This window comes from Rana temporaria, chromosome 4 (genome assembly GCF_905171775.1).
Source record: "Rana temporaria chromosome 4, aRanTem1.1, whole genome shotgun sequence".
NCBI lineage: Eukaryota > Metazoa > Chordata > Amphibia > Anura > Ranidae > Rana > Rana temporaria.
In genome coordinates, this window is record NC_053492.1 from 237,940,185 (window position 1) to 237,963,405 (window position 23,221).

Genomic DNA, 23,221 nt, shown 5'->3' on the forward strand with positions numbered 1-23,221 from the left:
ACTTGCTTAAATTTTGTTTTTTGTTTTCAGATTTTTAATTGTGCACTTTCATTTGAATGCACTATATTGAAGGAGAGTGCTGTACTTTTGTGACTACTTGTTAATTTATTACTCTAATTTTCGGATTGAAAAAGTCCGATGGGAGCTTTTCATCGGATATTCTGACCGTGTGTATGCCCCATCTGACTTTTTCCGTCGGACTTAGAGAGCAGGTTCTCTATTTTTCCAAGTGAAAAAGTTCTTGTCGGAAATTCCGATCGTCTGTATGCAATTCCGAAGCACAAAAAAACACGCATGCTCTGAATCAATTTGACGTATGCTCGGAATCATTGAACTTCATTTTTCTTGGCTAGTTGTAGTATTGTACGGAATTTGGTATGACCGTGTGTATGCAAGACAGCTTGAGCGGAATTCCGTCAGAAATACCATCCTAATTTATTCAGACGGAAAAAACGGTTGTGTGTACAGGGCATAAGGCTGCTTTCACACTGAGCGGCGAAAGACACTTTAGCGTCGTTTTTGCAGTGCTTTTCAGCTGCTAGTGGGGCACTTTTAACCCCCGCTAACAGCCAAGAAAGAGGTTAAAACCGCCCACAAAGCGCCGCTGCAGCGTTTTGCCGGCGGTTCGTCCGCGCTGCCCATTGATTTCAATGGGCAGGAGGCACTTTAGGAGCAGCGTATACACGGCTCTTACAGCGTCCTGCCAACGCACCACTCAAGTATGAAAGTCCTTGGAGTGAAAGGAGAGGCTCTTTCAAGGCACTATTTTTTAACGCTATAGCGCCTGCAAAGCACTTCAGTGTGAAAGCAGCCTTAGTATCAGGTCCTATAATGTACCCAATTAGATATGTCCTCATCTGTTTTTCGTGCTCAGTTTATCAATTTAGGAGTTTAACTTCCTTTGTGGGAAGATTTTTTGAAAATAAAATGGTTTACCTGCTTGATAAAGGTGTTGCAGGTGCTCTATGTTGTTACGCCTTCCTCATTTTACAACTGCTTTTAGAAGCGTACCTGCAGATGAGTACCTAAGTCTTTGCATTCCAATCAGAGCACACAATTATGGAGTGGCAGGGGCTTAGGATATGGGACATTGCACATCCACCACATTCAATAAGGTGCTGAATCATAGAAAGTAATATTTTCCATCTGTACTTTTCCCTACAGGCTTTAATTAGACTGATATTTTATCTGACAGGTCTGTACCTGCCTGAATGATTTTGTTCTCGACTGACCTTAATCTTCAGGCAGGCTAAAAAAGGCAATAAACCTACAAAATATTAGGCTATATGCACTTGTATTAATTTAATGGTGAAATGCAGTTGCACTAGTGCCAATTGGTTTCATTTGTGGCCCATGTGCTAGCATCTGGGTGGATTGAAGCAGAGGTCACTATTGTGTAATGCCGCGTACACACGTTTTTAATGTCCTAGAAAAAACAACGTTTTTTGTCGACGGGATTCTCGTCAAGCCTGCCTTGCATACACCCGATCGTGAAAAAAAAATGCTTGAGCAAACCGCGGTGACGTACAACGGCACTATAAAGGGGAAGTTCCAATCGGATGGCGCCACCCTTGGGGCTGCTTTGCTGATTTTGTGTTAGTTAAAGTTTGGTGAGAGACGATTCACGCTTTTCAGTCTTCGTGCTTTTCAGTCTATTACAGCGTGATGAATGTGCTATCGCCAATACAAAAACGCTAATTTTACCAGAACGAGTGCTCCAGTCTCATAATCCCCTATCAGCAAGATTTCTGGCTCCCATGTGTCTTATATACAGGTAACGAGCCGAGATTAGGGGCACTCTTAAAGGGTGTGCTCCTAATATCTTGATATCTGTATAAAAAAAAAAACATCTGTCCACAGAAACAATCAGATTCCAATCTCTCCACCATGGCCAAGACCAAAGATCTGTCTAAAGATGTCAGGGGCAAGATTGGAGACCTACACAAGGCTGGAATGGGCTACAAGACCATCGCCAATCAGCTTGGTGAGATGGTTCAAGTTACCAAACATCAGCCTCAAAACCTTAATGACTTGGAGAGGATCTGCAAAGAGTAGTGGGACAAAACCCCTCCTGAGATGTGTGAAAACCTGGTAGCAAACTACAAGAAACGTCTGGCCTCTGATTGCAAACAAGGATTTTGCCATCAAGTATTAATTTATGTTTTGCAAAGGGGTCAAACACTTATTTCACTCATTAAACACTTCAGCCACCGAAGAATTTGCACCCTTCCTGACCAGGCGATTTTTTGCGATACGGCACTGCGTGGCTTTTAACTGACAAATTGCAACGTTGTACCCAAAACAAAATTGATGTCCTTTTTTTCCCCCACAAATAGAGCTTTCTTTTGGTGGCATTTAATCACCTCTACGGTTTTTATTTTTTGCGCTATAAACAGAGAGCGACAATTTTGAAGAAAAAAATAATAAAAAAAAATTGTACCAACTGTAAGCAACACATTACCAAAACACTCCTAGACTGCTGTCCTACCTACCAATGCAATTTGTCCAGGTCCCGTTTTGCTGTCCTTACAGTTTTTGTTGATGTAATTACAGTTCACCCACTTTGCTAGTAATTTGGTTTTAAGTTTATGAACCCAGAGTAGAATGAGATTTAGCCCAACTCTTGAACTCGTTGGTTCATAACGTACTGAAGCAGAGTAGGAAAAATGTTTCCCAGTTGGTCTGCCCTAAGCTTTAGGATATCTTGTATTGCTTTATTAAGGCTAGCCAATCAACTATGGTAGAAGGGTTGCCACACAAGACAGCTAGCCTAGGAAAGGGAAATCCATCCCTCTTTACATCGATTTGCATTTGTTGTTACTCAAGGAATTGTTCTTAGCTTCCTTTTTGTAATTACAATAACATGCAAGGAAAAAAAAAAGAAAAAAAAAACGCAGCTCAGACACAAGCAAAATTCTTTTGTACAGTCCTTAGGCTAGCCATGAACAGCCAGAACCTATAATAATCAATGTGACAATATTCCACAAAGTGCGATGTATTGCTTAGAACAGAACGTGCGACACAACTACATGGCATACTTTCACAAAACATGAAATTATAGAACCTTACTAACCTCCAAAAAGATCGACCTCAGCACTGGCAGTACTAATAGACGCAGGAGCGGGACACACATTAGGAGCTGGAGTTTCAGTGGGAGCAGCAGTAAGGGCACTGGGCTCAGCTGAAAATGGGTCAGACAGCTGAGGAGCCTCTGAGATAAGAGATGTAGAAGGTGCAGAAAGAGAGTCTGCATAGAATCAGGAATGAGAAGAAAGGTTAACCCTAAGTAAGAAGAGCCCTAAGTATCAAGACAATCACATATAGATAGCAAGAAACTACTCACCCTCGCCCAAAAGATCTGTTATGTGATCCAATAAGAAAGCGATTAAAAAGAAAATAAATGTAAGACAAGGGACTTTGAAAGTTACCTGCAGAGTGTGGGAAAGGAAAAACAGAAAAAAAACAGGAAAAACAGGAAACTGCAGTAACATTCTACACCCCAACATAACATAAGGCATATATAGAGTGATCCAAATCATATTACTTCACCAGCTTAGTGGCATTTAAGGGAAAAAGGGGTAGCCCTCTGAAGTCACCCATCTAGCCCCTGGAAGTAGCACATCTCAGGTGTCCTAGAGGTGAATGGAGTGGCAACCTCAGGCTGGACTCCGACCAGGCAATACCGCATGACTAAGTTGCGGGGGGGCTGAGTGAAACGTGTCCTGGTTGGAGTCCAGGGTGGAGTTGCCACTCCATTCACCTTTCTTGGACACCTGAGATGTGCTACTTCCAGGGGCTACCCCTTTTTCCCCCCTTGAACTCTTGTAGGAGCCAGGGCAAGCTCCATCCCGACAGCACTCTAATAGCAGCTGCAGATGCACCGCCTATACACCCCCTCCTCACTGAGCCCGAGTCGTGCACACACACACTTTTTAGGTCTTAGTGGCATTTAAAGTGGTTGTAAACCCTTACACAAGCCCAGTGAAGTGACTGGGCTCAGGTGATACACAGATAAAGCAAATCCTCCTATACAAGTTGTACCCGTTTATTTTCAGTTTCTCTTCTCCCGATCAAAGTGCAGAATTTACACAGAATCTCTTAGCTCCGAAAAGCAGAAAGTGGGGAGCTGCCTCAGTGAGAAGAGCTCAGAGATGATTGGAGGGAAGGGGCACATCCCTTTTCACGCAGCTCACAGGGGACAGAGCTGAGCCTATCAATCAGCTGGAGCTCCCTCCCCATTTTTTTTCTTGCTTCACTTTGTGCTCTTAATTGAGACAAGTACAAACTATAGAGGTATATGCTTTGTTCATATTTCATGTCTGAGCTTTACAACCACTTCAAAATAACTGTGCTCAACTACATGTATGTATATATAACCAAACACTTGTGTACATATGTATGCAATAATCTTAAGTGGAATAGGACAAACCATGGCATCTTTTCCTGAATAGCGGTTGGTCACTAGGATTTTTGTATTCCATTACAATGCTACATATCATAATAAAACAGTATTAAACCCAGAAGCAAACCTTTATGGCATTGCAGCTTAGCACTTCTTAGATGTGATGGCTGCATTTGTTTTTTGTTAGACCTTCTTTTCCTTACTTTCATCTGGTGATCCATTCAGCAGTGGCGGCCTGTCCATAGAGGGCATACCCCCTTCCCTAATCCATGCGTCCAGCATCCTGATCTACAGACAGGACACATGGATTCCAACGAGTGGGGTGGGATTGAAGCACGTAATTAGAGCCAGAGGCTCTAATAGGCTATACAAATATAAAATAAAATAAACTGAGATTGGGGCGCAGAGCACTGAGCTCCGAGCCCACCCAGTTGTGTGACGATAGTGAATGAATATTAACCAATTTTCACACAATCAGGAAGCGGGTTTGAGACCCATTTTCCAATTGGTCAAAACATCAGGCGATACTATTAGAATAAGGAGGAGGAGGAGAGAGGACATGCATGGCAGAAGCCGTGGAGAAAAGAACACTGGATGCCGCTGCTCCCAGCCCGCAGCCAGCCACCAGCCATGCGGACACTGGATGCCACTGCTCCCAGCCCGTCGTGCTGAGGACACCAAAGCCGCTGCCCGCAATCCACCACCCTGATGGGGCAAGTGCCGACCGGCAGTTAGAGGTGTAGTGCAGTGTCGCCGGCCACCGGGGGGGAGGGGGTGTGTTGGTTGTTTGCCCGCTCCCCCAAAGAAAAGCCCACCAGCCGCCACTGCCAGTCAGTAGGTCAGTTTAAAAAAAAAAAAAAAAGCTCTCTTCCAAAATGTATCAGTTTATTGGAGTGAGACAAACCTATTACCACCGACAGAGGGCTTAGAATAGTCAGCTTTTATTTATGTGAAACCCTTAACCCAAAAGAAAAAAAAAAGAAAAAAACACACACACACACACACACACACACACACACACACACACACCAACTCACTGTTGCTGTAACTTCTTATACATCACCTGGAGTTTAGCTTCAATTTGTTAGTGTATTTAAATCTGCTAGTATAGGCAACACTCTCCCCCCCCCCCAGACTGACAATGCCACTTTCCAAAAGGTGCCCCCTGTGCTCCTTCATCCAGAGTCGGGGCACTCCAATACAGAATGTGGGCTACTGACCAGATCACCGGGTGATAACAGAGGGGAAATGCCAAAAAGAAAAAACACAACACTATTGCTTCAACCACATCTAAAGATTGGTACACTGCAATATATAACAGTTTGGGCTTTGGGTTTAATATTGCTTTAATTCAAAAAGACACAAATCAATGAATTCACTGTATCTTGTAAAACCACTGAGCAAACACTGTGCTGTTCTGTGAATGGGAAAAGAAAGGCCACATTTCAAACAGCATCATGTGATGGAATGACTGGTTGAATTGCTGGTAATATCTACTCAGTACACAGATTATTACAATCCATTTCATTATGTCTAGTACAGAGAGGAAAAGTCAGGGAGGAGGAGATACTCTTTTTGAACTCTTCTATCTAGAATAAAATGAACTGTCCTACACAAGTGTCTCTTATCATTGTTGCTCCCTTTAAACCATAGATTACTCAATATGAAACAAATGGTTTCATCGCTTTTCATATTCCGTTAACATATTGGCTTCTCATGCCCTCCCACACTTTGTCAGATTTTTTTTTTTCTGTAGGTTCGCCATTTTTTGGCTTGATAGTTATCATCAACTTAAAATACAACAGAAGCATATGGGGAAAGAAGAGCAGTCATTCTTTTGGAGCAACAGAAACATATCCTGTATATTTCAAAATACAGCAAAGAATGTCATAAAAGAAAACGTTCGAGAACATTTTAATGTCGTAAATTCACCATTGCAACTCTAGTGGCATTCTGCCACATGTGAAAGCCAAGATGCACTGGAAAACGTGTTGAAGAGTAAGAAGTCCCACCAAACACTCTGGCTTGTAATTTTTTATTTAACAGCAGAATGGCCAGCGTGGTAGTTCAGGCCCGAATTAAAGCAACAAATCGATCACTGTTCAAAATCATAAAATCTAACATTTGGTACACCAACATCCAAGAAGATTTTCAGTACATAACGGCATAAAAAAGTTTTTGCTTTTGGAACACAGCACAAGTAAATATCTACGTAGAGTTTCTACCAGTAACATTTTTTAGAAGAAATACTAGAGATTGGTTTAAAACGCTTATTTTTCTCTTCCAAATGACTGATTATGCAAAACAACTGTGCCCCCAGGTACAAGAACTGGCCTTTATATATTCCCGGGAGAGATATAAAAAAATGTCAGTGGATTTACACCACATACTAAACACAGTAATTCGATTATTCATGTTAATGGATGTCTAAACATACACGCAGTTTAAATGTTAACTATCACAACACTAAATTACATACAATAAATGCTTTTATAAAGTTAATGTCATTACAGCTTTTTGGTTGTGTCGCAGTTAATTGAAATTAGTTAAATAGGGACCTGTTCACACATTTACTGTTCAAAAAAGCATGTGGTTACTATGCATTTCACGTGCATTTTAGTGTATATTGAAGGACTATATTGGCAAAGTCAAGTCTAAATCAAAGGTTCTGGTTAGGCTGCTTTCTTCTACCATTGAACCCTGGGTAAGATTCAAAGTTTGAAGATTTATTAAAAGTGCTATACAAATGGTCGTAAAATTCAAGATTAATTTTTTAATTACTTTTATTATTAAGGTAGCGCGAGATAAAACAACCAACATCAGTAACTAATATTAACTGCACTCCCCAAAAGAGCCTTACCCTATATATGACCCCCCCAGCTGCTGATTCAATGTGCTTCCCTATATTGAACAATACCAAAGTGTAAAATAAATATAAAAAAAGCACCCTTAAAAAAAGTTGCCATTTCCTTATAAGAAAATATATTATATACATATACCAATGATATACATTTCAAAAGTGCATATGCTATAATCCAATATGAAAACAAAACTACACAGTTCATAAACCATGCATGTGACTTCACCCACATTCTGAAAATTATATAAATATGTGCTCCAATTCACTTGTGACCGTGCTCCACTCTGAAAGATGTGCTGCTTCAATCCACCCTTCACACATTAAATGCATGGGAATTTTTTTTTTTTTTTAGTGCCGCTTTTTATATTTTACAAAAAGCCAACATGTTTCAGGGGCTCAGCATGCCCCCTTCATCAGTACAAATTGTCGGTGAGCTAGAAACTGTTAGATTGAGGACCAGTTCACACCACATGTATTTCAGTGCGTTTTTTTTTCTGCATCAAAAAACACATGGAAAGTAGGTTAAATGGTTTTCAATTGCATAGTTCACACCAGTGCTTGCAGTTGCAGTGCGTTTCAGTAAAAATAAAAAATAAAGTAGAACATGCTGCATTTTTTTCTGCACTGTAACCCTGTAAAGCACATCAAAAACTGGAACACACCTAAATGCACTGGAACACACATGTCCTTATTAAGGTTAAGAAAAAGAGGGGGGGGGGATGCACTGGACTGTATCAAAAACGTGCATGCAGAAAAGCATCTGGAACGTATCCGGACTGCATTTCTATGGTGTAGTACTGGCCCTAAGAGAAAACAAAACACACTATACTCGACAGACTGATTGTTGTCCCCTCCCTCCCCATCCCATTTTCCTAATCCAACTGAAAATGACCAGTTCATCTTATGCAATGTCTATGGGTAGCTTAACATAGCAACAATGAAAATAAACCGAGCTGCAGTAGTAGAACATACACTGTGTGGTCATTTACTAAAGGAAAATCCAATTTGCCCTACAAATGCACTTGAAAGTGCAGGCACTGTAGATCCAAGGGGGACATGCAAGGAAGAAAAAAAAACATTTTATCTTGCACATGATTGGATAATAAGATCAGCAGAGGTTCCACTCATTTCAGATCTACCCCCTCAGATTTACTGCAACGTGGATTTGCCTTTTGTAAATAACCCTGTGTATGTGTTCCTCAGTTGTATGACATGCATTATCATTCCAGAGATTGTCTTGAGCAGTCAGCTGATAGTAAATATCTTTGTCTGCTCTAAAGTCTAGTAAACACCATGAACAAAAATTGGACGACTGATCGGGCAATTTTTCACGAATGTGCGCATCGTGATGTAACCAAAAGTTATATTAAACTTGTACAACAATTCTTGGACAAAGGCAAGGGTAACTATGTACTGTTTTGGGTCATTCTTTGTTTTTGGTCGGGCACAGTATTTTTTATTCTATTATTGCCATACGATGACTGTACACATTTAGTGATTATTGTGTGTTGTGTTCACGTACAAGGACGTTTTTTCTAGATTGCACCTTAGTTTATTGTCGTCCGAACAGTTGGCATCAGCCGTCAAAAGCACTATACCAACGATCGGATAATCAATTGATTAGTTCTCGTATGGAAATGTTGGTCCATTTTTCTTATCACGTGTACTGGCCTTGGGAATTATAAATCTGTTGGAATCATTAGTGAGGGGGCAAATTAGGACCAACAGTGGCCAAAACCCATTAACAGGCAAGGGGAGATTAATTCCTCAATCCACAAACCAGGTGGATGGAAAAGTCCTCCTCGTTGAGCAATTGTATTCCGATAGTGGGGACAACTCCTCTGTTAGGATACACTGATCAGCAGCTGCTCATCTAGAAACTTTTCTAACAAGCCAGTTCAACAGAAGTCTAGCCTTAAAATTTATTTTTAACACTCCTAGCGTTTTCAGCCAAGGAAGCTACCATCTTTGCCTCGGTTTAATCTACCAGTGCTATGATGCTGCACATGTGATCAGTTATGACACCAGCCATTGGATGGTTTGACAGTTTGGTTGAGAGCACAACCAATGGGAGCGTTGCCTCTCTGGCATGTGCCAGAAACGAAACAGTTTTATGGATGGTTTACTTCCGCTTTAAGCCAGGTACACACGGGCTGAAAGTTGGAAGACTTTGGCCAGTAAAAAAATAAATGATCCGACATCCGTCCCATGTGTCAGTCTGTCCGACAGAAGGCGGCCATTTTGTCAACTTCTGTCAGAAGAGCACGCTGGAAAGCCAGCAGCCGACCACCTCCCAATCAGCTTTCTCAGCCAGTAGCAGGAAGCGCTGATCGGAGTGTACTGGCGGGGGGGGGGGCACCCCCCTGTCAGAACACAACAGCTAAGTGGGGGAGATTGCTGTGCCAATGTGGGATGCACTAGATAATACCGTTAGTGAATCTACAGAAAAACAAACACTCTAGTGCAGGGGTCTCAAACTCAAATTACCTGAGGGCCACAAGACAAGTTTCCATATCCCATAGGGGGCCGCATGCAAACTTTCAAACTTCAAAAACAACAGTACTGGTGTCAACGAACACATTATTAACCCTTACCACTACACTGCACACTGACCACTACACACTGACCACTCACCATCAGGGTACAGCACATCAGGGCACGGGGCACAGCACACATGAGTGCACAGCGCACATCAGGGTACAAAGCCCAGCACATCAGGGTACAAAGCCCAGCACATCAGGGTACAGGGCACATCAGAGCACAGCACATAGGGGTACAGCACAACAGGCCACATCAGGGTGCACGGCACATCAGGGCAGGGCATATCAGGACATGGCACAGTGCAGGACATGGCACATCAGGGCACAGCACATCAGGACAGGGCACATCAGGGTACAGGGCACATGAAACAGCACATCAGGGTACAAAGCCCAGCACATCAGGGTACATGGGGCACATCAGGGTACATGGGGCACATGGCACATACGGGCACATGGGGCACACCAGGGCACATGGGAGCACATCAGGGCACAATCAGGGAACATGGGGCACACCAGGGAACATGGGGCACATGAGAGCACATCAGGGCACAGCACATCAGGACAGGGCACATGGCACATCAGGGTACAGGACATGGCACATCAGGGCACAGCACATCAGGACAGGGCACATGGCACATTAGGGTACAGGGCACATGAAACAGCACATCAGGGTACCCCATGTACCCAGATGTGCCGGGCTTTGTACCCTGATGTGCTGTTTCATGTGCCATGTACCCTGATGTGCCACGTGCCCTGATGTGCTGGGCTTTGTACCCTGATGTGCCGTTTCATGTGCCCTGTACCCTGATGTGCCATATGCGCTGTGCCCTGATGTGCCATGTCCTGTACCCTGATGTGCCATGTGCCCTGATGTGCTCTCATGTGCCCCATGTTCCTGGTGTGCCCCATGTTCCCTGGTTGTGCTCTCATGTGCCCCATGGCACATCAGGGTACATGGGCCACATCAGGGCACAATCGGAGCACATGGGGCATATCAGGGCACATACAAGCACACCAGGGCACACTCAGGGCACAGTCAGAGAACATGGGGCACATGAGAGCACATCAGGGCACATGGGACAGGGCACATCAGGGTACAGGGCCCAGCACATCAGGGCACATGAGAGCACATCAGGGCACATGAGAGCACATCAGGGCACATGAGGACACATCAGGGCACATGAGGACACATCAGGGCACATGAGGACACATCAGGGCACATGAGGACACATCAGGGCACATGAGGACACATCAGGGCACATGAGGACACATCAGGGCACATGAGGACACATCAGGGCACATGAGGACACATCAGGGCACATGAGGACACATCAGGGCACATGAGGACACATCAGGGCACATGAGGACACATCAGGGCACATGAGGACACATCAGGGCACATGAGGACACATCAGGGCACATGAGGACACATCAGGGCACATGAGGACACATCAGGGCACATGTCAGCATTTACTTGTCGTTTTCTTCAAAGGCAGAGTAGCGCAGGAAGCGTCTGTTCACTTGTCTCTCATGCCACGCTGCTACTCCCCGACAGCCCCCCCCTCTTCTCGTCCATCTCAGATAATGTCACAAGCAAATGGGGATGGACGAGAAGAGAGGAGGGGCCGCCGGGGAGTAGCAGTGTGACATGAGAGACAAGTGAACTTATGACAGACACTTCCTGCGCTACTCTTCATGCACCTCGATCCACACTTCCGCGGCACCCGCGGGCCATTTAAAACCGGTCCGCGGGCCGGTACTTTGAGACCACTGCTCTAGTGGGACTTAAGGGCATGAAAAAAAAAAAAAAGTCCAAAATGTTATCTGTAAATATAAAAAGCCAAAAGAATTGTAGTGCAGAATTAAAACAATTGATGCGGTTACAGTACATACATAATGAATACAACATGAACAACTACAGTTCTCTGTCAATGGTACATCCAAGATCAGAGCAACACCCAATGAGTTTTGAGAAAATACCTGCATAATGAAACTATGTTATATCAAATATGTTTGTTCAATTGTATTGTTTTAATTCTGCACTATAATTTTTTGGCTTTTAATATTCACAAATAAAATGTTGGACCTTCAACTATAAATCCTACTTCTTTGGAGTTCATGCCCTTAAAAGTCCCACCAGAGGGTTTTTCTGTAGATTGGTTATTTGGGGATGTGGCATTCCTCTCCTAGTCCCTTTTACAGCAATTAGCACATCGAATACGGTTAGTGTGTACCGGGCTTTAGATAGACTTCTATTTGGAGTGGGAGCAGCCTTATACTGATCGCATTTTGATTTATCTATGGCCAACTTAAAGCCTCTTGCACACGAGCCGTACAAATGCCACTTTTTTACTGATCTTAATATAGAACATTGTTGTCTATGGAACAATGCACACAGCTGCGTAAAGACCAATAAGAATAATTGTAATCCAGCAAGGAGTACATAGCTGTAAAACCAAAAATTTCACGTTTGCAGTAATGTACACGCATTTACTCGTCTATTCGCATGTATACGTGCATTAACTGGCACTAAAGGAGAATTCTGCACGTGTATATGCACCTTTACAGAACATTTTACTCAGGATCGGTCAATAAGATCCTGAGTATAAACATCAGTAAATTATTACATCTGTGGGCAACGTGCCTAACTCGTGCAGGTTTTTATGAGTACCTTCTGTCACAAACAGCACTTTCATGCTTTACATTTATAAGTATTTATGGGCCAGATTACAGAACGGTCCCAACAAACTGGATGATCTCTCCCATTTATGCTGCCGGAGGCACTCTGTGTTCCTGAGAGATCCAAGATGGTCTAATTATCACAAATCAGGAGCACTACAGCATTGCTGTCACCAAGATGTTTATGACAGACAAGCTGATATTTGCTGATCAATTATCTCTTGCAACAAATAATCTGTGCTCCAATTCATTAGTGAAAACAAATGCTTAGGAGTGCTTATTATGCAAAGATTTATCACTGCAAAGGAAAAGGTTACAGATCTGCCTTGTTTTCTGTTGGCATTCCATCTCATTTCCAACATGGCAGTCATTCCATGTCTCCATTCTAGAAAATGGACCAATCATAGCAATTTCGTTTTTCTTACATGTTATATATAGTGACCTCTGTGTCACTATATTGCCTTGAGGACGGGACCCTGCATGATCCTGAAACAATGGTTACACATGACATATGTGTAACAAAAGTATATTATTTGCACCAGAGTGCTGGTAATAGTTCATCTTTCTACGTTTTATAAACCATCTTTCGGTTCTTCCTCCAACTGCTGCAGGCTGGCAAATGACAGAGGGTTTGCATAACGAGAATGCCAAGACAGTCTGGCAACTGGCACATAAGAAAATGTAAAATACGCAGATGTTGCATTTCATCCAGTTTGAAATAGGTCTATATCATTATGCGCTCATCAATTCCGTGATGTATTTTCTTTACTCCTTTAAATTACATGAAATAGTAGCTTACCCAGCAAATAAAAAATAAAAAAATAAAATAAAAACCTAACTGAATATAAACAAAAATGTATTTAACCACTTGAGACCCGTGCTGTAGACGAAAGACGTCCACAGCGCTGCTCTCAACTGCCGGGTGGACGTCCTTTTATTTGCATTCCCCGCGCCTGCCGCTGGGGGCCCGCAGCGGGGAAAAACTGTGCCCGGCGCATCGCTGAGATGCCGATGCGCGTGCCTGGTGGCCGCGATTTCCGCCATGTACCTGCGATCGGCAGTGACAGCAGGGACGTGTGTGTAAACACAGAGCTCCACGTCCTGTCAGGGAGAGAGATCGATGCTGTGTCCCATGTACATAGGGACACAGCATCGGTCACCTCCCCCAGTCAGTCCCCTCCACACACAGTAGGAATCACACCCAGGGAATATATTTAACCCCTTCCTCACCCCCTAGTGTTAACCCCTTCCCTGCCAGTAACATTTATACAGTAATCAGTGCATTTTTATAGCACTGATCGTGATCGCTGTATAAATGTGAATGGTTCCAAAATAGTGTCAAAAGTGTCCGATATGTCCGCCGCAATATCGCAGGCCTGACGAAAAAAAAAAAAAAAAAAATTTGCAGATCTCCGCCATTACTAGTAAAAAATAAAAAAATAAATCATAAATCTATCTCCTATTTTGTAGGTGCTATAACTTTTGCGCAAACCAATCAATATATGCTTATTGCGGGTTTTTTTTAACAAAAATATGTAAAAGAATACGTATTGGCCTAAACTAAGGAAAAAAAAAAAAAAAAAAAAAAAAAAACTGGGATACTATAACAAAAAGTAAAAAATTGTGCTTTTTTTCAAAATTGTTCTTTTTTTGTTTATAGCGCAAAAAATAAAAAAATCGCGCAAAAAAAATAAAAAAAATAAAAAATCGCAGAGATAATCAAATACCACCAAAAGAAAGCTCTATTTGTGGGGAAAAAAATGCTAAAAATATAATTTGGGTACAGTGTTGTATGACCGCGCAATTGTCATTCAAAATGCGTCAGCGCTGAAAGCTGAAAATTGGTCTGGGCAGGAAGGGGGTTTAAGTGCCCAGTAATGAAGTGGTTAAGGATAATTTGTCTTCCATTGATGGGGCTCAATATTTATCAAAATGCTATACAATAAAAAAAAAAACACTGTAAAGTTTTGCCATTTTAAAAATAGATCATCGCTTCCAATACAAATCCTGTATCCAACAGGAAAAAGTAACATTTTAGAAAAATGTCAAAAGTGCATAGCTTAATCATAATAGCTAATCAATTACAATATGGAGTAAAAAAAAAAAAAAAAAAATTTACATGATTCAACTTACCACCCCATGCACTAGCACCTGCAGGAGCAGCTGCCCCACCTGTGGAGGTGTAATCTGGTTGTAGATCCAAAAGATCATTTGAGAGTTTAGCTGAACTGTAAAAAAGACAAACTATATAGTCAACGAACATCAGCAATACATGTTTTGCATTCTCTAAATTAGCATTTTTCAATCTTAGTTTTAGCTAAGGGGAGGGGGGGGGGGCATAAAGTCAAACCTCCCCTTTAGGGTGAAGTTGAACCTTTTAGTATAGGTCTATCATTGCTATATATGGCACTCAGAATTTGAAAGTATTGGCTATCAAATTACAGGTTAAATCTTTGTTTTTTATATGGAAAAACATTCTGCCATTTAAGCTCCTAGAACAAAAGGGGTGAAAAAGGAAGTGACCCCATAACAGTGTAATGTAACTAAGGGAAATGGGGAGAGGGGTTTTTATTACTTTATAAAAAAATTTAATTCTTTGCTATAACATAATAAAACGAAACTAAACATTGGCGACCCAATAAACCAAATACATATACGAGAAACAAAATCATTTGGAACAGACTTACCATATAGGAGATGCTGTACTTGGGGTTGAGAAAAGGTCAACAGGCGGGCATGTGTCTACAGTTTTTGATGGTGTAGTGTTTGGTGATGTGACTGTAGTAGCCGGTGAAGACTAAGAAAAGATAAGATATAAAATAGAAGTCACTTTTCTATAAAGCAACAATTTAGCAAATTTAGCAAACTTCAGAATGCACTAGCAACAATCTTTATGTCAACGAGCAAACTAACAAGATTGTGTCTGCTAACCAGTGCTTGGAAAATAGGATGACTGGAGCATTGGCTATATTGTAATGAAAGCATCCAAAATTCAGTAACAAATTTGTATGTTACCTGTAAACAATCAGTCTTTCACTTGGGTGTATGAATTTCATAAATTCTTCGGATACATGCAATAACACCCCGCTTCAAGGTCATTCTATATTGACTCAAGCAGGCCAATTTACAGATCTTAGTAGAAATCAAGCAATTTTTTGGGTATTTACAGTACATAGCATAAAAATTGGGCCAACGCATAAATGGCATAATGTTTTGGGGTCACTTTTCCCCCTGTTTTGAGAGAGACAAAACACATTGCACATTCTATTACATGTCAACAGGTATTTAACATCCCATCTCGAATTCTGGTAGAAAAAAGCTTTATTGTTTCTCTGGGTACACCTGTATTTTTCCTTTGCTCCAATTGTATATGTAACCAGGCCCAACATGTTTCAACAAGGAATAATATGTAGCCCTAGTATGGTGGAGTAATATAAAACAATGCAAGCCATCAACTAATAAAAATAAAAAGCTACAACAAAATATGCACCACGACTTCTTCAGAACAGAGAGGTGAAACTTTACACATTCCACAGAAGTAAAGTTAGTAGTAGTTAGTCACATTCAAATGGACTTGTTCTACAACGTTGAAGACATTTCACAGCTTATCCTAGTTACTTATTTTCAGCTTGGATAAGATAGAAAACATTTAGTATTACAGAACAAGCACAAATTAAAAGTAACTAACTACTACTAGCTATACCATGATCTGGATCAATGAGAAATGTCACAGACATACAAGTACAATATGTTTAGGGGGTGTCTACAAATAAATACAACTATAAATTTAGGGGGTGGCCGAGCCAATAGTTGGGCTCAGACTTTACTAATTCTATGTAAATTAGCCTCTGTTCTGGCTGTGGTTGTGCTCGGTGGAAGTTTTCCCTTGTTGCCTGTAAATTACGTTACCACCTTAGGCCCGTGTTGGAACTCAGGCGAACCATGGTGTGTTGAGTGACCCTTCTCGGCAGCATCTTAGTGGGAGTTGTGCCCCGCTGTGCATCCTGGGAGGGGATACTTAAGGGGCAGATGGCGTTTTTCGGGGTCCTTCGCCTCGTGGCCTTCCTGGCGCAAGGCGAGTGTGCGTGATTCCAGCCCCGGGACCACGTTGGTCCGAGGCTGTATTTCGGTAGGACCAGTTATGCTGGCTGGGGCCTATGGTTCTAGAAGGAATCTCAAGCTATCCATCCAAGTGGGGGAAGCTTTTTAACGAAGGAAACCGGGGGAGGACCTGCCCTGGAGGAGACCAAGCAAGGCAAGAAGATGTCTCGGGATAGGCCTGGTAAACTCGTTAACTAAAGGGATCCACTACTTAATTTGTCTTACGGTCCACCGGATCGGCTTAAAGGCTCTTTTACTGTAAGACAGGAACTTCGGGACTTAAATCCTGGGCCATCTTTTTGTTCTCAGACGGTCTGTGGCAGAGACTGTTTCCATACTGTCAGTGCATCATTCTGGCTGCTAGGCCATGTGAGAGGGGTCTATCCAGGTGAGCAATACCCATTAAGGAGTGAGTGGTCAATACTGGAACTTTGAATACTTTGTGCATTCTGTACCATGTATCTGAACCTTCCCCTTCTCTCTTCATAAGTTTTATGCAACAAAAATAAAACCGAACAGTTGAAGGTTTTACATCTAGTGTGGACATTGCAATTTCTATAGACTTTCTTCCCTTGGACAAGAAACTTGGAGGTAAAGTGCAAAACCCAAAATCTAACCGGCATCCCCTCCGGGGGTAGTGATAGAGATATTATATATATATATATATATATATATATATACACACACACACATACACACATATATAAATACATATATAAATAAATACCGGTATATATATATATATATATATATATATATATATATATATATATATATATATTTTTTTTTTTTTTCACATATTAAAAATGCATCTTTCTGGGACAAAATAAAATATAACGGGTAATTTATGAACATTTTAAAGACCTTTTAGGTAGTACTCCACTAGTCGTGCATATTAATAGCAAAACCACTGTGCAGTTTAGCTGATAAGGGGAAAATATGTAAAACACACACATTTACATAATATGATGCATAACATCATTACCTTGCCCACGGGTGATCCAGAGCTGAAATCAGAAAACAAGATCTGTTAATAAAAAGTTATATCGCAACATAGCTCTTGGTGTTGTAAAGAGCGCACCGTTGGCTATGAAACACTACAACCGAGTTTCACAGTTAACCAATAAATTAGAGCTCTTGCAAAATAATTTATTTTCATTTTTGGATATGGTGAAAGGAGTTAACACTTCAGATTTTGTGTTTAAGACAAGGAGAAAGCACTCCAACAGAGACATAGTGATACAAATCTGACAGGGGTTCTAACCAAAGCACACTACAAGTACACAAAAGTTGAAAAATTGGTTGGAGTTCCATTTTAGTAAATATCACAGCAGTGCTGGGAGGACAATTGGAAGCAAAAACAATTAAGCAAAATCTACAGGGCTTTACAAATCACTGGCAGAAGTTTACTAAAGATAGTTCATACTATCGTTCAACAATTACATAAGTAGAAGAGAGAAATGGCACAGCAAACCAAAATGAGCTGGAAGTTCTGGCCAATATACTATGGTTCTTAATTATCAATCTTTAGTGCAGACCTTGATAGCACTTACACATAATATAAGATATGGAAAATGGTGAAAGGTATGTGAATGGGCATAGGTTTTTTTTTCCGGCTGTATGGACATTTTCTTAATGCATCAATTCTAAACGCAGTTCAAACATCAACCCTAGAGAGTGTTCCAGTCCATTTTGTAGAAAATCTGGTAAAATAATGAGCATACATGTTTTTGGTGGAGAAGTACCCTGCCCAAAACCGACTTCCAATTAATTGTTTTGGTATTGGGCAAGATTCAGTCCTCTGCTGGGTCTTTACTGCTCTCAATGACTTTGGAAGATGGCATTTCTTATATTTTAGGTCAGTGGACGGCGCCAGTCCTGTTCAAATCTTGTCCAGTTCCTGCTGAACCGACTCAGATTCGAACAGTGTATGGCCGGCCTTAGGAGAGGAAGGGCTCTGCTTCCTCATATCAGTGATCACATCCCCAAATCATACTCCAAATCGCCAAAGACTAGCAATCAAAAGCAATAGAGATTCTTGGGGCGTGGCTTGGACATGGATGCGTAAGGACGCTGATCTCCTGAGCTCCTCACACACCGCAGCTTAAACAGCACAATCCGGCGGATTCGCCGCCTTCTAACGGGCCCTGAACGGCATGTCCCGATCCCGGAAGACCTCCTCCAGAAACAAGCCTCCCGCACAGCTCGGAACCGGGTCCATCGGCGCTTATTTCGGCTGCGGCCTACAAACACGCGGCGAGCCCTCCAAGATGGCGCCCGGGAAGAGCAAGGGGTCTGAGAAACAGGGGAAGGAAGCGGCCAGACTCTCCCCGCAGTCGCAGCACGGAGGATCCCCCATCCACACGCCGAATCTGGTAAGGGATGCGACCCCCCCTGACTCCCCTGGCTCTGTGGCCTCATTAGGCCTAGCATCTGACGCTGCAGAGGTGCTGGGCGACCGGGACTTGAGGCAGCACTTGCTATCTCTCCCCACACGGGAAGATGTGGATCGCTTTGCCACCAGGGTGGAAAAAGCGTTTAAACAGGACATTGATCAGCTAAAAGCCGATACTACTCAGCTTGGTAACAGACTGGAAACGCTGGAGCAGGTTGTAGATGAGGCCTTGCCTACTATTGCACTACTCAGAGATAAATGTGCTGCTCAGGATTTTCAAATTGAGGCCTTGATCACGCAGCTGGACGATTACGAAAACCGCAGCCGCAGGTCCAACATTCGTATCAGGGGCTTGCCTGAAGCTACAGGGGCTAGTGATATTGTTCCCACCTTGCAAGGCATTTTTAAGGAACTGCTGGGCCTCTCCCCGAATGACAAAGTGGAGATTGACAGAGCTCACAGGGCCCTCAGACCCCCGTCACAGGACGCGGAGAACCCGCGGGACATTATATGCAAGCTCCATAGATATACTGTTAAGGACCGAATCATGCAGCTCATGCGCAAACCCCCATATTTTGATTTTGATGGTGCCAGGCTTTTCTTTTATCAGGATTTATCACGCCGCACCCTGATGCAGCGCAGGGCTCTCTCCCCCCTATTGGAATCTTTGAGATCTGCAGATATCAAGTATAGCTGGGGGTTCCCGTTCAGGCTGCAAGCTAGCAGAGGTGGCAGGTCTGCTATCCTACGCAATAAAGATGATCTCCCACGTTTCCTGACGCAGCTACAGCTAGAGCCGGTAGACTTCACAGATTGGAGAATGACTTATGCTATTCCGACAGTGGCAGCACCCCAGCCCTGGCAGCAGGTCCGAAGCTCCCGTGGTCGTAAGCGTCCCTCATCTACTGGGGCTGGAAGAGGATCACCGGCAGGGGACTGAGGACTGTCGCATTCTCTCGCATCCGAAGGCGGAGAACCCCGGCGGCCGCCGGGAGTTCTTCTTGTCCCTTTTTTGGTATCACTGACCGACTCTGATATCCCCAACACCACCCTCCAGAGACTGTTTGATGAAGAGGCCCAACTGAGGGTCCCCTTTTTCTCAGTTGTATATATATTTTTTTCTTTTGTTGGCACACGGGTGAGGGGGGGGGGGTTTGTGGCTGTTACTCCTTTTCGGTCCTGAAACTACGCACGTTTTGTTTTTTGCGGGACCTTGCCCCACAGCCAGGCCCATGTTGCGGTGCCTTACCCATCCAATGCCAATGGGGAACTGTACATTCAGATGAGGAGGAGGAGGAGGTGGGACTGTGGGTTGGGGGGCGGGCCCGGGGTGGTTGATGGGCCTGGGGTTCCCTGGGGTCTGGGCTTGTAGGATTGGGTGCCCTTAGTATGCCTGGGATCCCTCTTGGGCAGAATAGTGCCGGAATATGTTGCTTTTCTCTTTTTTTTTATTTTTTTTATTTCTACTAGTGTGTGTGAGGGGCGGGAGCTTCCTGGCTCTCGGTGTCTGATCACGACTCCCACTTAGGACCACCTGTTATGGGTATATGCCCTGTTAAGGGCACCTTGCCCCACCTTTGTGACCCCGCATTTTTTTGGGGGCCACCTGGGCCGGGCAAGCAGTACAGGGTCGCACTCTCTTATGCCCTTTTGGCATTAGTGGACCCGAAAATGTTTTTTTTTATTTGTTGTGTATTTTGTGTCATTAATGTCCTTTTATCCCTATATCTCTTTTCTCTTTTCTCCTTTCCTTCCCCTCTTTTCTCTCTCTCTCTTCTAGAGAAGCGCATCAGCCCCTGCGGATTCGGAATGGTACCTGGACGACCACACTCATTCTCCCATGGCTACGGTTAAGGTAGTTTCTTATAACACACGGGGTCTGTGCTCCCCTAATAAGCGCAACAGGCTCTGGTTAGAAGTGAAACGGCTAAGGGCTCAAGTGCTGTTCTTGCAAGAGACCCACTTCACAGACTTATCTCTCCCGAAGCTTCCCACCCATTTGTTTCCGCAGTGGTATCTTAGTAATTCCCCAAAACCCAAGTCCAGGGGGGTGGCCATCGCTATCCATAAGCATTGCCAATTTCAGCCCATCGACCACAAGACGGACCCCCAGGGACGCTATGTGTTTCTAAAGGGCTTGATTATGGGACAGAAATTTACTTTTGCGACCTTGTACGCCCCCAATGTGCAACAACTTACATTTATTGACCAGACCCTTGCCCAGCTAGCTGACTTCCGCGAAGGTAGACTCATTCTGGGGGGGGACTTTAACATCAGCCCGGACCCTATGCTGGATACTTCGTCGGGTAAGACCACCCACTCTAATGCTTTTTTAAGACACTTTAGGAGGACACTTCAGGACCACACGTTGGTGGACTGCTGGAGGGCCCTCCACGTTACGGAAAGGGACTATAGTTACTATTCTAGTGTCCACAAGGTGTATACTAGAATTGACATGCTTTTGGTGGATCAGGACGCACTGGACCTTCTCCTGGGGGCAACTATCGACCAAATCACTATATCTGACCATGCCCCAGTGACCCTCACGCTTTCTTTATCTCAGGCACTCTCCAGGGTTAGGACTTGGAAGCTCAACGAGAACCTGTTAGATGATCTGGGGGTAGTGGCGGGGGTACAGGAGACCTTGACGCACTATTTTCAGGAAAACACCGCCGAGGAGGTAAGCGGGGGCACCCTGTGGGAGGGTCACAAGGCAGTGGTCCGTGGCACCTTTATTGCTATGGGTGCTAAGCTTAATAGGGAGAGGCAGGCGGACTTCCAGCGAGTGCTTCAGGCGCTGCGGAGGGCGGAGCTCAGTCATAAGAGGACGTCTGGTCCCGAAGATCTTAGTCGTCTTACTGAGCTCAGAGTGCTTTTTGCGAAATTACTGGATCGCAAAATCAATCGCAAATTGAGATATATGGCCCATACTTACTACGAGCAGGGTAACAAATGCGGCCGGTTGCTGGCCCGTGCTCTTCGGAAGAAGAGGCTCCTAGCTCACGTGCACAAATTATTGTCCCCTGGGGGTGAACAAACACAGCATACCTCAAAAATCGCCTCGCTGTTTCGAGACTATTATGAGTCTCTGTATAATTTGAACTCCGCCTCCTCTCCCGCAGCTGAGACTCTCAAACGGGCCAGAATCGAGGAATACCTCTCTTCGATTGGGCTCCCTTCCCTCCTCTCGGAACAGGCGACAGACTTAGAACGTCCTATTGACATGGCCGAACTGCTGGCCACTATCAAATCATTGCCCTCTGGCAAAAGTCCGGGACCGGACGGGTTCACTAGGGCCTATTACCTGAAGTTTTTTGACACCTTGCAGGCCCCCTTCTGTGCCCTCCTTAACTCCCTGGCGACGACTGGCGGCCTCCCGCAGGAGACTTCGTTGGCACACATTACAGTGCTCCCTAAAGAGGGCAAGGACCCCACCCAACCTCAGAGCTACAGGCCAATATCCCTCCTAAACACGGACTTAAAGATTTTCTCTAAAATCCTGGCTAACCGACTGAAACACCTTATCCCCGACTTGGTAAATGCCGATCAGACTGGCTTTGTGGTGGGTAGGGAAGCCAGAGACAATTCCAATAGGGCCCTACAGCTTATACATTGGGCGCACACACAGGATCGGATGCCTCCTTATTTGATATTGTCCACCGACGCGGAGAAGGCATTCGATCGCGTGGACTGGGACTTTCTCCGCGTGGTACTCGTGAGGACAGGTCTAGGCCCCCACATGCTACGCTGGATATCTGCCCTATATATTTCACCCACGGCCCGCGTAAAGGTAAACGGCGGCCTCTCTGAGGTGTTCCCCATTCGGAATGGCACGAGACAGGGGTGCCCGCTCTCGCCCCTCCTGTTTGCTCTGGTCTTGGAACCATTGCTTCAGAAGGTTAGGGAGTGCCCGGACATCAGGGGGGTGCAGGCGGGTTCCCTTGAACACAAATTATCTGCTTACGCAGACGACATACTTTTTCATGTTGTCGACCCCTTTTTCTCGTTGCCAAGCCTTATGAGGGAACTAACTGCATACGGGGAGGTCTCCAACTTTAAAGTAAACCTTACAAAATCCGAAATTCTGCCAATCACTGTCCCGCAGACCTTGATATCCTCCCTGAGAGATTCCTTCCCCTTTAGGTGGTCCACCTCCTCTATAAAATATCTAGGGATACAGCTCACTAACCATCATGACTCTTTATTTAAACTGAATTATATACCCCTTCTCAGTTCCATCACAC

At 43.8% G+C, this 23,221-nt stretch overlaps 1 protein-coding gene across 18 annotated transcripts in view; it reads right to left on the bottom strand.

Annotated features, from left to right (window-relative positions):
• Positions 1 to 23,221, bottom strand: part of SNAP91 (synaptosome associated protein 91) — a 141,399-nt gene that overhangs the window by 42,716 nt on the left and 75,462 nt on the right. For 15 of the 18 annotated variants that reach the window (XM_040350025.1, XM_040350031.1, XM_040350030.1 and 12 more), the window contains 5 exons: positions 17,568 to 17,589; positions 15,169 to 15,278; positions 14,615 to 14,709; positions 3,344 to 3,358; positions 3,074 to 3,247 (listed from right to left, as the gene is read on the bottom strand). In XM_040350025.1, coding sequence (XP_040205959.1) covers positions 3,074 to 3,247; positions 3,344 to 3,358; positions 14,615 to 14,709; positions 15,169 to 15,278; positions 17,568 to 17,589 — 416 coding nt within the window. The remainder of the gene's footprint in view (positions 1 to 3,073; positions 3,248 to 3,343; positions 3,359 to 14,614; positions 14,710 to 15,168; positions 15,279 to 17,567; positions 17,590 to 23,221) is intronic. The other 3 variants (XM_040350037.1, XM_040350041.1, XM_040350039.1) reach the window with 1 other exon arrangement.